Below are 16,412 nucleotides of genomic sequence, written 5' to 3'. Positions count from 1 at the left end.
CTGGATTTTCAAGAGCTTGTATTAATTGTAAAGGAACCATTGGAATTTATTTGGAAAAGAAAAACTGATTCATTTAACCAGGCAGTCTTTTACCTAGAAACAAAAGTACTGATGAAAAATGCTATGCGACTGGCAGATACAATTAAATGCTGTAGGCATAAAACAGAGTTGCAAGCAGAGAATTTGAAGGGTTAATCTCCAAATATTTAAACACAAAGGAAAAGCACACAGATAAAAAGAGGAAGAAACAAAATCCTGTAATGACTATGATATCATCATCAGGAAGAGTTCTGTTCTTCTATTTGACATAAAAAAGGACACGAGCTTTTGGTGGTACTGAGAGACTTGACCAAATAACGAACGATAATATTGTTTTAAAAAAAAGTAGTTAAAAAGGAACACTACAACATTAGCACCAAAGACAAACACGCTTAAAAAAAAAAGTGTCTTGTTGATGATCACACCTGTGAAACTGAAAGGTGAAAAGCTCTGGTCAGATTGGACTCCTGATCTATTCTTTAGGAATTAAACATATTCTGGAATTGTGCCATTGCACATTCCCATATTTTTGCTAGGAGTGGTGCAAATGCTTGTAGTTCCATAAGATGCACCCTTATTGTACCAGTTATTCAAGTGAATTTTTTTAGTTGAATCAACATGTTAAATAATGCAAATTATGTATGAATTATGATTTGTAAAAATCTACATGAGAACTCGCTGATAATTATTTAATTTGGGGACATTCAGTAAATTCAAATAATTTGGTAATGGTTCCCCACAGACAGAAGAACAAATGTAGTAGACACAGACATCTGTCCTAGTCACAGAGATTCAAGGTCCCTCAAGTAAAATCTCAACTTCTGACAGAATTCTGGAAAGCTAGTTTGACCATGAAATTATCATTGCTTGTTGTAACAACTCTATCGCGGTTTATTAAAAGTCAAGAAAAAAAATCTACCACCAGATCCATAGCAATGTGGTTGCCTTGTCAATGCTCTCTAAAATGGCCAAGCAAGGCACTCAACTTGAAGGACAGGTAGGGACTGAGATCCAATGCAAGTATTAAAAAAAATAGCATCGGACTGTGAGCCAGGAACGTCAGATTTGACTTTGCTTTAATCCCCCCCTAGTGTGGTCTATTGAATATAGAAATGAGAACTAAAGCAATCAGTGAATTTAAATACCAGAGGTTTTCATTAAAGAACAAGTTACATGTTTTGGTGGTTCAGACTTGATAGACCAAAGGTCTCTTGTGTACTACATGATTCTACCTCAAACTCAGCTACAATTTTCCTAAAAGGCACCTACTCCACATCACTTTCCTGCAAATTACATTTGTACAGGCAGAGTCTAATTAAAAGGGTTGGTATCTTTACAATTCAAGGTACATTTTAGCTTGGTAGTTAGCTCATGAAAGTATCATCTAATTAGAAACTATTGAGGCTACAGATCTAGTAAAGGTTCTGATGGTTCAAACCAGCTGCCTTCCATCCTGGACATAGTTTAGAACTAGAATTAGAATCCCTACAGCGTGGAAACAGGCCCTTCAGCCCAACACGTCCATGCTGACCCTCCGAAGAGTAACCCACCCCTGACTAATTTACCCCTGACTAATAACCTACACTATGGGCAATTCAGCATAGCCAATTCACCTAACCTGCACATCTTTGGAAACCAGAGCACCCGGAGAGTTTAAAAAATAATTGTCAGGATAAGGGGAGGACAGGAAGATCAGCATTTATTCCCCATGCCAATCACCCAGTGAATAAGTAAAAAAGCATTTATCAAGTTACCTGTCTGACAGGTAGTGAGAATCAGAACTTGTAAATGAACTTTGGGTGAGGTACCAAAGGCCAACCTATTGCTCATTCTATTGTACATCAATGAAGAGTTAAATCTTTTGCTGAGAGGAGAGGGACTTGAAAACTTTAGGGATTGTAGTCCCAGGTATCACTGCAATTCCCACCAAAGCACAATAAGATTTCATTCTACAAATCATTTGCTTAAGAACTGGGTTAAAGACAGAGTCAAAGTGACAGAAGGATTACTTTCGGCCATTTGACCCATTGGATTCACTCTGCCATTCAATGAGATCATAGCCGACCTGACAATTCTCAATTCTGCTTTCCTGCCATTTCCCATAGATTTTGATTCCCTACTGATTAAAAAAACCAATCTCCATCTTTAACATACTTAATGACCCAACCTCTACAGCCCTATAAAGTAAACAGCTCCACAGATTGACTGCCCTCAAGACAAATTCCTTTTTATCTCTTTTAAACAGATGACCCCTTACTTGGAGATTATGGGTTCTAGTCCTTGAATCTACCACAAGGGGAAACAACCTCTGAATATCTACCCTGTCAAGTCCCCCCCACTAAGAACTTATGAAGTTTCAATCAAGTTATATCTCTTTCTCTGAAATTCTGAGTACAGGCCAAAGTTGCCCAACCATTCTCATAAGCAAAACCCCCCCATATCAGAGATCAATCTTGTGAACACTCTCCAACTGTCTCAAATACAAGTTTATCAATCCTTCAATAAAAAAAGGGCCAAAACTGTTGACAATACTACAGCTGGAGTATTGTCAACAAGTGCCAGGCAAGGTTTTAGCAAGATCGTCCACATTTTTATACTCCATTCCTTTTGAAATAAAGCTCAATATTCTATTTGCCTACCCTATGATCTACTGCACTCGGATGCTAGCTTTCTGTGACAAACACGAGGATTCCCAAATCCCTCTGTCATAGAGATGTACAGCACAGAAATAGACCCTTCGCTCCAACTCGTCCACGCCGACCAGATATCCCGAACCCAATCTAGTCCCACCTGCCAGGACCCGCCACATATCCATCCAAAGTCTTCCTATTCATATACCCATCCAGATGCCTTTTAAAATGTTGCAATTTTACTAGCCTCCACCACTTCCTCTGGCAGCTCGTTACGTACACTTACCACACTCTGCATGAAGAATTTGCCCCCTAAGTCACTTTATATCTTTCCCCTCTCACCCTAAACCTCTGCCCTCTAGTTCTGGACTCCCCCACCCCAGGGAAAAGACTTTGTCTATTTATCCTATCCATAGAGTCATAGATAGAATCATAGAGATGTACAGCATGGAAACAGACCCTTCGGTCCAACCCATCCATGCCGACCAGATATCCCAACCCGATCTAGTCCCACCTGCCAGTACCCGGCCCATATCCCTCCAAACCCTTCCTATTCATATACCCACCCAAATGCCTCTTCAATGTTGCAATTGTACCAGCCTCCACCACTTCCTCTGGCAGCTCATTCCATACACGTACCACCCTCTGCGTGAAAAAGTTGCCCCTTAGGTCTCTTTTATATCTTTCCCCTCCCACCCTAAACCTATGCCCTCTAGTTCTGGACTCCCCAACCCCAGGGAAAAGATTGTGCCTATTCATCCTATCCATGCCCCTCATATTTTTGTAAACCTCAAGAAGGTCACCCCTCAGCCTCCGACACTCCAGAGAAAACAGCCTCAGCCTGTTCAGCCTCTCCCTGTAGCTCAGATCCTCCAACCCTGGCAACATCCTTGTAAATCTTTTCTGAACCCTTTCAAGTTTCACAACATCCTTCCGAGAGGAAGGAGACCAGAACTGCACACAATATTCCAAAAGTGGCCTAACCAACATCCTATACAGCCGCAACATGACCTCCCAAATCCTGTACTCAATACTCTGACCAATAAAGAAAAGCATACTAAACGCCTTCTTCACTATCCTATCTACCTGTGACTCCACTTTCAAGGAGCCATGAACCTGCACTCCAAGATCTCTTTGTTCAGCAACACTCCCTAGGACCTTACCATTAAGTGTACAAGTCCTGCTAAAGATTTGCTTTCCCAAAATGCTGCACCTCACATTTATGCAAATTAAACTCTATCTGCCACTTCTCAACCCATTGGCCCATCTGATCAAGATCCCGTTGTAATCTGAGGTAACCTTCTCTGCTGTCCACTACACCTCCAATTTTGGTGTCATCTCCAAACTTACTAACTGTACCTCTTATGCTCACATCCAAATCATTTATATAAATGATGAAAAGTAGTGGAGCCAGCACCAATCCTTGTGGCACTCCACTGGTCACAGGCCTCCAGTCTGAAAAACAGCCCTCCACCACCACCCTCTGTCTTCTACCTTTGAGCCAGTTCTGTATCCAAAAAGCTCGTTCTCCCTGTATTCCATGAGATCTAACCTTGCTCACCAGTGTCCTATGGGGAAACTTGTCGAACGCTTGACTGAAGCCCATATAGATCACATCTACCACTCTGCCCTCAATCCTCATTGTTACTTCTTCAAAAAATTCAAGATTGAGAGAAAATTTCCCACGCACAAAGTCATGTTGACTATCGCTATTCAGTCCTTGCCTTTCCAAATACATGTACATCCTGTCCCTCAGGATTCCCTCCAACAACCTACCCATCACTTTCTGCAGTCTTTCATTTAAATAATATTCAGCTCCTTTCTTCCTCCTGCAAAAGTGCATTGTCACATTTACCCACACTTTATCGCATGTGCCAATTTCTTTCCCATTCACTAAACATGTCTATATCCCTTTGCTCGCTATGTCACACTTAGACATTTGTTTGGCATGACCATCTGGTTGTGTGTCATGCACAAACTTGGCATGAGTGCATTCACTTCCCTCATTCAATATATAGGCACTCAATTTGTTACAGGCTGCCATCCTGAAAATGTGCCCATTATCCCCAAATTATCTCTTCTATCCATGTTAATATACTAACCTAAACTCCAATGGCTCTAATTTATTAAGTAGCCTTATGTGTGGTGCCTTGTCAAACACCTTTTGGAAATCCAAACCGATTACATCTACTGGTTCCCCTTTAACTACACTACTTGTTATGTCCTCAAAGAATTCTAAAGAATTTGTCAGGCATGATTTTCTCCTTCATGAAACCATGCTTCTTCTGCTTGATTAGATTTTGTATTTCTAAGTGTTCTGCTATTACATTCCTTATAACAGATTAACATTTTTCTAATGACAGATTGCTCTTGACACCAAACCAATTATGGCAGTTTAAATTTACAGTTTACATTCTAATTTTAGTTTCATGACCTGAACACATTCTTACATTGGAGCTTAATAAATAATGCATTTATGAAATTTAAAAAGGAGGAGGAATTGATCTGTGATTAAAATGCAGGATGTGATTGAAACTGGGAGGGAAGGAAAGAAGCTGGAACAAAGTGTGGCAAACTTTACAAAATGTACAAAAGCCAAAAAAGGAGTACATCACTCAGCTGCACAAACTAGTTCTGTCATGTAATAAGATCACCGTTAATCCCATTACAGCCTCAGCTCCACATTCCTATTTATCCCCGATAACTCTTCATTCATTCGCTTATCAAGAACTTAGCTATCTCTGCCTTAAACATATTCAAAGATTCTGCTTCCACTGCCTTTTGATGAGGAGTGCGCCAGAAACTCATGACCGGAGAGAATGTTTTCCCCCAGTCTTAGTGTCAAAAGGGTGACCCCATATTTTTAATCTCACTTTGATGATCTCGAATTTTTAATTTTAAGAGCTGGGTTTTGTTTAAACTTATGGCCTCCACATCTTTCCTATGACAGACATTATACTAAACAGCCTGTAGCTTCCTGCTTCTTGAATAAAGAAGTTAGATTCATGATTTTCCAATTGAATAGAATCTTCCAGGAATCAAGGGAATTTTGGGAAATTAAAACCAATGCAATAACCATTGAACTAGCCACTTAATATCCGAGGTTTAACTAGAATAAACTTTATCCGGAACTTGGACTTGGAAGCTGTCAGTCCATAGCTTTGACATTACTTCTTGATTGCAATACTCTCAAGTTCCTCCATTCCATTTCCTGCTTCACTGCCATTTCCGTTTTGTTACTTGTATCTTCTGTAATGAAGACTGATGCAAAATACTTGTTCGATGCATCTGCCATCTCATTTTCCATTAATAATTGTTCATACGGACTTTCTATATGACCAACTCTCACTTTATCAACTCTTTAAAATATCTATAGAAACTTTCATGTTTTTAATTTATAGTTAACTTTCTCCATACTATTTCTTCCTTAGTAATAGTTTCATCATTGTGATATTTATTAAATTCTGTCTGATCCTCTGACCCATCATCCATGCAATATGCTTTTTCTTTAAATCTTGAGTTAAAGGCGGACGCAGACCACCCCTTGAGTTTTTCTTCCTCATTATGATCTATTCTGAAAACTCCACTTAAAATGTCTGCCACAACATTTCTGTTATCCCCTCTCAAATTAATTCATTAGTACACATTGCTCTGCTTTTATGTCACCATAAGTGCCTGAATTTAAAGTTTAAAATCCCTCTATTGTACCTCAATTGTAAAGTTCAACCACATGATGATTGCTGCTACTTGGGGATGTCTTCACTCTGAAGTCATTCATTAATCCTAGCTCATTGTACAATACCAGGTCTAGTTTAACCTGTTCTCTGATTGGCTCCTGAACAAGTTCTTAAAAAAAAAATCATGAAAGCATTCAATCTGACCTCATCTAGGCTAGGTCTGTCCATCTGACTTTTCTGGTCTTTATGCAGATTAAAATAGCCCACGATTATTACCTTAGCTTTCTGTTAAGCTCATATTATTCTTCATTCTCTGTTCCAGCAGCTGGTTATTACTTGGGGACTTGTACATCATTCCCACAAGTCACTTCTTGCCTTTATCATTTCTCATCTCTACCTAGATCATCTCGCCGTATAGAAGTTGTTTCAGTTAAAAAAAAAATTGTGCTAGTATTTAGCATGATTTATTAGCAGAACCACCCCTCCACCTTTTCATAGTTTTCTGTCCTTCCTAAGCGTCACGTGGCTTTTGCGGCAGATCACAAACATTGTCATCCTGCAGTCATTTTCTGTAATGGCTGCCATATTTCTTTGGGAGAGAGGCGGATACCAGAGAGAAAGAAGGAGAAAGAGGCACAAAAAAAAACTCAGTGGCAGGAGGAGGAAGAATCAGAGAATTAACTGTGTGTTCAGAGTTGAAATCATGAGAAGGAACAAACATAATTATCAAGCACTTGTTTAAAAAGGTAACTCTGATGGAATCCTTAAAAAGGTGAACTGGGAACGTTTTTTGTGCAGAATAAATTTTGTAAACTAAAAGATTTGAATTCATTACACACACCATGTGAGGAGGAGCCAGATGGCCCGCATGATATTCTTCACAGATCAATTCTGATGGAACTTGTAGCAATAACAGAGTAAACTCAAATCACAAGCAAAATAAATTTTCCACTATTAGGGACCTAAGTTTTTTTGTAAAAACTTGCATATCATCCACTAGCAGATGACTTAGAATCGGCTACATATTTTCAGGGGGTATATTTAACCAGAAGGCAGAGAAATCTATTTTTTTTTCCTTGGTATTGCACTTCAAATCCATGACTCGGACTAGAGTAGAAACTGTGCAAGCTGACTGCACACCATCTTAATTTATTTAGGTGGTAAACATGAAAAAGCAGAAATTTCAGACTGAAGAATCAAAGTTGGGGAATAGAATGCGAAATAGGAATGTTACACTACTTTAACTTGATAGCTCAGACGGTTTGGGCTAAAACACTTAATTAGGGCATGATAGAGGAAACTAGTTGTGCCAAACATGACCCCCCCCGTATACCTGATGCAGACAAATGAATGCCCAAATTAAGAATTATATTAACATCCTTGCTAGTGAATACAGGAAGCCAGTCTCCACCAGAAACCAATTTTGTATTTGTAACTATCACACAGCCGCCTTTATTACAGAAGTAGCTTAAGTTAATCATACAATGACAATGTTCAAACGTCAAGGTAACACCCACAGAATACTGCATTCCACCAAGGATAAATCAGAATTTATTTAAACATCTCACCCTTCCAACTACATGCTTGAGAAAGATTTCACACTGAAAATAGATTGTCCTGCATTTTAATACACAGAAAGCTTTCCATACTTTTAGTTCTAATTTAAAAAAAACTTTTCTTCCAATTTTACAATCAAGAATCTGAAATAGTGATGGTTAGAGAATTGCAAGAAGGAGCAGAGGGAAAAATCCTAGAAATACACCAATCAAGATTTGATGTTACAAAAAAGGTGACAAAACTAAAGCTTCTGTATTCTAAGGTATGTAGCATTTATAATGTAAAAAAAATGATAGTGCACATTGAAATAAATAAATACAATCCAATGGCTATGGCTTTAGAATGACTTGGATTGGATCCTGAATATGGAGGGGGATATGACATTAAAGACAAATAGGAAGCTAAGTAAAGGTGCAGGAGCAGTGCTGTTAATCAAGGATGATTATTCCATTTGTGCAATTCTTAAAGATGACATGGTTTAGGAGACTAGGATGTAGAATTATTTGGGGTAAAGAAGAAGAATAGTAGGGTTAGGGCTAGTGATCCACAGGCTCCCGAACAGTACCAACAATATGGGACTGAGTATACAAGATGATATACTGGGTACTTGTGACAAAGGGACAGCAACAATCATGGGCGAGTTCAGTCTACACATAAATTAGAAAAACAGAATTAGCATTGTCAGATTGGATGAGGATTTTATAAAATGTCTTGGAAATAGTTTCTTAGATCAGCACATTTTGGAACTAACCAATGAGCAGTTTATATTATCTGTAATATTGTGTAATATGATATAACAATTAATGACCTCAGTTATTCACCCTTCAATAGCAGTGACTAAGATATGACTGAATTGTACATCAAATTTGAAAAGGAGAGAACACTTAGTCCAACATTAATTTTTAAATATAAATAAGGGCAACTTTGTGGACATGGAAGCTGATCTAGCATACAAAGCTAGGGGATTAATCAGAATCAATTTCAGAAAACTCAGAATAAATACATTCCTGCTATTAAGCAAAACTTGAAAAGAATCAATTTTACAAATTTTGGGGACAATTGTGGTCAGGCGTCTTTAGTTCACTTCAACACTTCTCTGAAAACAAAAGACCACAACCATTGCAGAGAAAGCAAGTTTGGGGAAAATATTAATCATGAGTTGACATAAAGATTGTTAAACTGCACACCGAAGAGATCACTAAAAATAGGCGAAGTGCACTACAACTGAAGAGCCGAAGGCAAGTCTGTGACAGATCAGTCTTGGACATGAAATGATTTTCAAATACCATATATACACTAGTGTACAGGTCGATCTCATGTATAACTAAAACCCTTATATTGGCAAAAAGTCTTGTTTTTGTCCATATATCTCGTGTATAAGTCGATCCTAGGTCTTCACAGTTAGAGATTTGGTGGGCTGAAGGGCCTGTTTCCACACTAATCTAATCTGAATCTGATCTGATCAGATCAACTCAATATTTATAAGTCAGCATGCCTGCACATTGCGCTCCGCTCTGACTTTCCAGTCTACTGACTATACCGCTTTGTTCCAGGTCTTCTAGCCATCATGCTCTGCCTCAGGTTTGCTGGATTACTGTAATGGTGCAACAGTACAGGGCGACCACCGTATCCGTGAAGTTGATTTCAATTACCCATGGTTTTCCGCGGCCCAAACATATTACAGTGAACATTCCAGAACCAGGGACCGGGAGCTGCCGGGTGAGTAAATTTCCTAGTTTATCTAATGTGTAGATAAATATTCATCCCCTCGAAAACAATATCTTGTGTATAAGTCAACCCCCAATTTCAGATTTAAAAGAAGTCTTCAAAATTCGACCTATGCATGAATATATATGGTAACCTGTGGATAATACATTACACTAAGTTGGGCAGGAGCATATGTAAACTTCCAGCAATACATAAGCTGGCTCTATTATGGTAGTCAAAAAAAGTCTTGGGTGGGGCACAGCAAGCCAGGATTGTGAAATACTCAAGTTTTTCAATTAAATGTTGATGCATACTCCAGCTATCAAATTGACTTCCCAATTAACTCTACAGAAGGGGACTACAGCTAAGGTTCACTGAAGACTAAAAATCATTGTTGAGCTAAGACATCCTACAGCAACATCAGCTGTCATTTGTATCAAATTAAGTATATTTATATATCCTTACGCCATTTTATAAAGGCAAAAGAAAAACAAATAAACAAGCCTTAGTGGAAGAATAAAATTTTAGCAGTTACCAGGGCATTTGTAAGCAATATAGTTTGTGACAAATAAACAAGCTATCTGAAATGCAGTCCAGAGGCTTTTATTTTGAAGTAAAGCAGATTAATTGTTGAGCCTTGGTTGCAGATTGCAGGAACCAGGATAAGAAACTGAGCAAGAAATATTGAATAAACTTGTATGGCAACTGACTCATTTACATGAGGCAATGACCAAAATATGATTGAATCTGATCAAAACCAAATACCAGCTCTTCTTAAAAAAAAAAGTGTGACATGATGAAAAACTCCATTAAACATGGTTCACCTCATTCATTGGTTAACACTTATTAGAAGTGAAAAGTTACTAAAATCTAATATTCAAACTATTAAATGTCATAAAAACAAAATAATTTGTGGTGTTTTCTTTGTACGTTGCAAATAATGTATCAGAGTTTTGGGAAGTCAGGTGGTGAGTCACACAGAATTCCTAGCCTGTTCTTGTAACCACAGTCTTTACATGGCTGTGCCAATTCAGTTCCTGGTAGCCACCCACCAGGATGGGAAATGATCAGGCCAAGGGAAGTAATCTGAGGATGTCTTGCAACAATGGCCTGGCACTGAGATAATGGGCCTCCATCAACCACCATTGCCCTTTGGGCTAGATATGAAATCAGCCATTGGAGAAACTCTCCCTTCCCTCAATTCCCACTGACTTCTGTTTTGCTCGGGTTCCATGTCAAACTGTCGCATGCCGCACTGATATCAGGGCAGTCACTTTAACCTCTAGAATTCTTCTATTTTGACCACATGTACTTCAAGGTGCAATAAGGTCTTGGTGGAACTCAAATTGAGTCTAAGTGAGCATGTTGTTGCTCAGTAAATGCAAATAATAAGATTTCAGGAAAGTTTTTTGTGAAGATCCCCACTGGCAAATGGTTGTCATTCAATCAGACTCAAAAAAGACTGCATAGTTAAACATGGTGAGTTGATAACTAGGCCAGTTCTATGATACAATAATGTGTTTACAGGTGAGGATATTTGGAAAAGATGGAAAGAAAACGGTGTAGCTTTGCTCGCTAGCTGTAGGTTTGATATCCAGATGTTTAATTACCTGGCGAGGTAACATCATCAGTAGCGACCTCCAAGTGAAGCGAAGCTGTTGTCTCCTGCTTTCTATTTATATGTTTGCACTGGATGGGATTCCTGGGGTTTGTGGTGATGTCATTTCCTGTTCGTTTTCTGAGGGGTTGATAGATGGTATCTAGATCTGTGTGTTTGTTTATGGCGTTGTGGTTGGAGTGGCAGGCCTCTCGGAATTCTCTGGCATGTCTTTGCTTAGCCTGTCACAGGATAGATGTGTTGTCCCAGTCGAATTGGTGGTTTTTTTCATCCGTGTGTAGGGCTACAAGGGAGAGAGGGTCGTGTCTTTTTGTGGCTAGCTGGTGTTCGTGTATCCTGGTGGCTAACTTTCTTCCTGTTTGTCCTACATAGTGTTTGTGGCAGTTCTTGCATGGAATTTTGTAGATGACGTTGGTTTTGTCCATGGGTTGTACTGGGTCTTTTAAGTTTGTTAGTTTGTTACAAAAACAAAGCGAGCAAAGCTACACCCTAAACCTCAACCTGAGCTACAAACCTTCACAAACCTTGCAAAAAATGGAAAGAAAAGCTGTTTGCATTTGAACCAAAAGGAAACAGAAAATTATTACAACGATCAATAACAATAATAATTTCTAACCAAATGTCAACTGAACCACTGCCCAGATGAGTGTGCTGCCCTTACAATGAGAGTAGATTCTTGACTTCTGACAGCATTCTTACAGTAAAGATGCCAGATTCTACTTCATTGAAACTAGATGGCCAACTCATGCAAAATTGTTGATTGTGAAAATCTGAAACAGAAATAGAAGTTGCTGAAAATACTCAACAGGCTAAGTTATACCTTTGTGACAAAGCTTTTGGTCATCTACCCTAACGTCAAAAGGTGTGGCGCTGGAAAAGCACAGCAGGTCAGGCAGCATCTGAGGAGCAAGAGAATCAATGTTTCAGGCATAAGGCCTTCATCTAAACCCTAATGGAAAGTCTCAAGAACACATGCTATTCTACCAGTATAACAATACATCACTGTGTAGAAACTATAATTCACCACACACCACATTGCAGTAGAAAGGTCATCCTGTGGTTTGACTAGTTCTTAGCTATGTAAAAGACCTCTGTTGTAACTGTAAATATCTCCAGTCAAGTTATAATGACCAAGAGCACAACGATCAAAATTGTATGTTGCCTTTCCACATAATTTTGTACGAGTGATATAACAATGAGACCAGAAACCAAATTCAGAATAGAATATTATAGCAGGAGGATAGAATAAGAAATTCTAAAGCAAATACAAATTTAAATCTTGTTAAGGTCATAATGATATCCCAATGGTCAGACAGGGTACAATGTAATTGGAAAAAAGTTTAAAAGGTTACATGGCAGGGGATAAAGAAATTGGAACAACACAGACAGTTTGTACTGGAAACCTTGCTCTACATTATGAAAGTCCACAAATATGACCCATTTCCACAGAAAACAACCGCTTTAGCCACAAATCTAAAAAAAGCCGTGACACCATCCCGATAAGTGGAATCTTAAGTCTGTGTTTTTCTTTAAACCATTAAAATCTGGGGTCAGAAGTATTCGTTATACCGAAAGCACCGAGCTGGAATCAATAATAATGAAGCAAATGTGAACTAATGTATTTTTCTCCAAAAATATTCAAGACACCACATATTACTGGGTTCTAATAAACCTCTTACATCTATATGTTTACACATACACAAGCACAATATTTAATTAGTCTCCTGCCTAAATCGAGTTTCTGTTCCTCTAGCAGTTTGTTGGCTGAGGCCTCATTGCTCAACGTTGACAGAGGAAGGAAAGAAGAGGAGGGGCTAAAGGAAAGGGACTTGGGGGGAGGGGGGAAGCAGTGTGAAGGGGATAGGGAGGGAGGGGGGTGCATGGGAGGGAGGGGTGATGCGGGGGGGAAAATCGGGAGGGAAGCGTGTGCGGGAGGGAGGGAATCGGGAGGGGGGGGAGGAGATGCGGGGGGTGGGGGGAGGACAGGCGGGGGGGTGGGGGGAGGACAGGCGGGGGGGTGGGGGGAGGACAGGCGGGGGGGTGGGGGGAGGGAGAGGCGGGGGGGTGGGGGGAGGGAGAGGCGGGGGGGTGGGGGGAGGGAGATGCGGGGGGGTGGGGGGAGGGAGATGCGGGGGGGTGGGGGGAGGGAGATGCGGGGGGGTGGGGGGAGGGAGATGCGGGGGGGTGGGGGGAGGGAGATGCGGGGGGGTGGGGGAGATGCGGGAGGGGGGGGGAGATGCGGGAGGGGGGGGGGAGATGCGGGAGGGGGGGGAGATGCGGGGGGGGGGGAGATGCGGGGGGGGAGGGATGCGGGAGGGGGGGAGGGGGGGATGCGGGAGGGGGGGAGGGGGGGATGCGGGAGGGGGGGAGGGGGGGGATGCGGGGGGGGATGCGGGAGGGGGGGGGATGCGGGAGGGGGGGGGGATGCGGGAGGGGGGGGGGATGCGGGAGGGGGGGGGGATGCGGGAGGGGGGGGGATGCGGGAGGGGGGGATGCGGGAGGGGGGGGGATGCGGGGGGGGGGGGGGGGATGCGGGAGGGGGGGGATGCGGGAGGGGGGGGGATGCGGGGGGGGGGGGATGCGGGGGGGGGGATGCGGGGGGGGGGATGCGGGAGGGGGGGGGATGCGGGAGGGGGGGGGATGCGGGAGGGGGGGGGATGCGGGAGGGGGGGGGATGCGGGAGGGGGGGGGATGCGGGAGGGGGGGGGATGCGGGAGGGGGGGGGATGCGGGAGGGGGGGGGATGCGGGAGGGGGGGATGCGGGAGGGGGGGATGCGGGAGGGGGGGATGCGGGAGGGGGGGATGCGGGAGGGGGGGATGCGGGAGGGGGGGGATGCGGGAGGGGGGGATGCGGGAGGGGGGGGATGCGGGAGGGGGGGATGCGGGGGGGGGGGATGCGGGAGGGGGGCATGCGGGAGGGGGGGGATGCGGGAGGGGGGATGCGGGAGGGGGGGGATGCGGGAGGGGGGGGATGCGGGAGGGGGGGATGCGGGAGGGGGGATGCGGGAGGGGGGGATGCGGGAGGGGGGGGTGCGGGAGATGCGGGGGGGGTTGTGGGGGGGGATGCGGGCGGGGAAATCGGGAGGGGGGGAAATCGGGAGGGGGGGGAATCGGGAGGGGGGGGAATCGGGAGGGGGGGGAATCGGGAGGGGGGGGAATCGGGAGGGGGGGAATCGGGAGGGGGGGGAGAAATCGGGAGGGGGGGAGAAATCGGGAGGGGGGGAGAAATCGGGAGGGGGGGAGAAATCGGGAGGGGGGAAATCGGGAGGGGGGGAGAATTCGGGGGGGGGAAATCGGGAGGGGGGGAAATCGGGAGGGGGGGAAATCGGGAGGGGGGGAAATCGGGAGGGGGGGAAATCGGGAGGGGGGGAAATCGGGAGGGGGGGAAATCGGGAGGGGGGGAAATCGGGAGGGGGGGAAATCGGGAGGGGGGGAAATCGGGAGGGGGGGAATCGGGAGGGGGGGGAATCGGGAGGGGGGGGAATCGGGAGGGGGGGGAATCGGGAGGGGGGGGGAATCGGGAGGGGGGGGAATCGGGAGGGGGGGGGAAATCGGGAGGGGGGGGAAATCGGGAGGGGGGGGGAAATCGGGAGGAGGGGAATCGGGAGGGGGGGGGAATCGGGAGGGGGGGGGGAATCGGGAGGGGGGGGGAATCGGGAGGGGGGGGAATCGGGAGGGGGGGGAATCGGGAGGGGGGGGAAATCGGGAGGGGGGGGAAATCGGGAGGGGGGGGAAATCGGGAGGGGGGGAAATCGGGAGGGGGGGGAAATCGGGGGGGGGAAATCGGGAGGGGGGGAAATCGGGAGGGGGGGGAGAAATCGGGAGGGGGGGAGAATCGGGAGGGGGGGAGAATCGGGAGGGGGGGAGAATCGGGAGGGGGGGGAGAATCGGGAGGGGGGAATCCGAGGGAGGCAGGGGGAATGAGGGAGGAAGGGGGGGGCGCGGGGAGGGTAAGGGGGGCGCGGAGGGGGAGGGAGAGGGAGAGGGAGAGAAAAGAGGCAGGGTGAAGGAGAATTGCTGGGGGTCCAGTGTGGAGGGAACTAGGGCCAGGGTGAAAGGGGGTTGTTGGGTGGTCAGGGCCAGGATACCGAGAGTTTTTTGAAGGGGACGTCGGTAAGAGAGTGGGTTGTTTGGGTGGGACGGGGTTTGGATGAAATTATTGGGGGGGGGGGGGAAGAAGGGGTCGGAGTTGGGGGGCGGGGGACGAGGGGTTACTGTGGAGAATCTGGGGATGGAGTATGTGAGATGGGTTTGGAAGGAAGGCCAGTCAGCTGCACTCTGACTACACCCATTGGCCTCGGTCCCAGCCCTGACCCTCGGTGCCCCAATCCCGGGGCCTTACCTTCTCCCGCTGGTCCCAGCTGTATTGCTTCGGCTCCTCCTCAGCATCGGGCACCTTCTCCTTTTTCTTTTTCTTCTCTCGGTCTTTCTCCTTCGATTTCCGGGAGAACAGGCAGCCCATCTTACCCTCTACCTTTACCACTCCCTGCCCCCCTCGGTCAGGACCCCTGACAACCGCTTCCCCTCTCCCTGCCGACCAAACTCGCCAATCACAAGGCGGGGCCGCTGCGTGACCACCAATTACAACTCAGGGCCGCGGTGTGTCCACCAATCACCACGCGGGGCCGCTGCGTATCTACCAATCACAACTCGGCGGTGCTCCGCTTACACCAATCAGAACGACATTTCGCCGCCTCTACACCAATCACAACGAGGGACCGCTCAGTCTTCTCCAATCACAAGCAGGACGCAGGTAAGCTTGCTCTCGGCCAATTACAGCGTGCAGCAGCTGCGCCTATCATCGAGGGAGATGATATTTTGTCGGTCCAATCACTTGAGGAATCCTCCTACTGATCAATCAGATTTCAGAGGCTCTCGCCTCCGCCAATCAGAATGACTTTGACGTCAGACAATCCCGCGGTATTTCAGATTAGTGACTCAGTCACGGACTCCGGATGCTGACCGGATGCTGATCTCAAAGATGGATTAATTATGTCGATCATAATGGATCACAGACGCACTATCACCGGGTTGGATTCCCTTCAGTTTCTAAACTGACCAACAGGAACTGCCTTCGGATAAAACCATCAATCTCTCGGCTGACCAATCAAAGACTTCGTTTGACAGCCTTCCCGGCGATTTAACCAATCATTGCCGAGGACCGACCGCATTTGGCCAATAGGA

The 16,412-nt window shown here is 44.9% G+C and overlaps 1 protein-coding gene across 1 annotated transcript in view; it reads right to left on the bottom strand.

Moving 5' to 3' along the window:
* The window catches only part of rp2 (RP2 activator of ARL3 GTPase), a 41,317-nt gene extending 25,589 nt beyond the window's left edge, over positions 1 to 15,728 (bottom strand). Inside the window, exon 1 of the mRNA XM_043692313.2 lies at positions 15,571 to 15,728. Within this exon, the coding sequence (XP_043548248.1) occupies positions 15,571 to 15,690 (120 nt within the window). The 5' untranslated portion in view covers positions 15,691 to 15,728. The remainder of the gene's footprint in view (positions 1 to 15,570) is intronic.
* Between the last annotated feature and the right edge of the window lie 684 nt (positions 15,729 to 16,412).

The sequence above is a fragment of the Chiloscyllium plagiosum genome, unplaced genomic scaffold (assembly GCF_037043375.1).
Source record: "Chiloscyllium plagiosum isolate Xiang-an unplaced genomic scaffold, Cpla_swu_hap1 HiC_scaffold_6, whole genome shotgun sequence".
Classification (NCBI taxonomy): domain Eukaryota; kingdom Metazoa; phylum Chordata; class Chondrichthyes; order Orectolobiformes; family Hemiscylliidae; genus Chiloscyllium; species Chiloscyllium plagiosum.
Note: the sequence above shows the minus strand (reverse complement) of the source record. Positions and strands in the feature narration are given on the sequence as shown.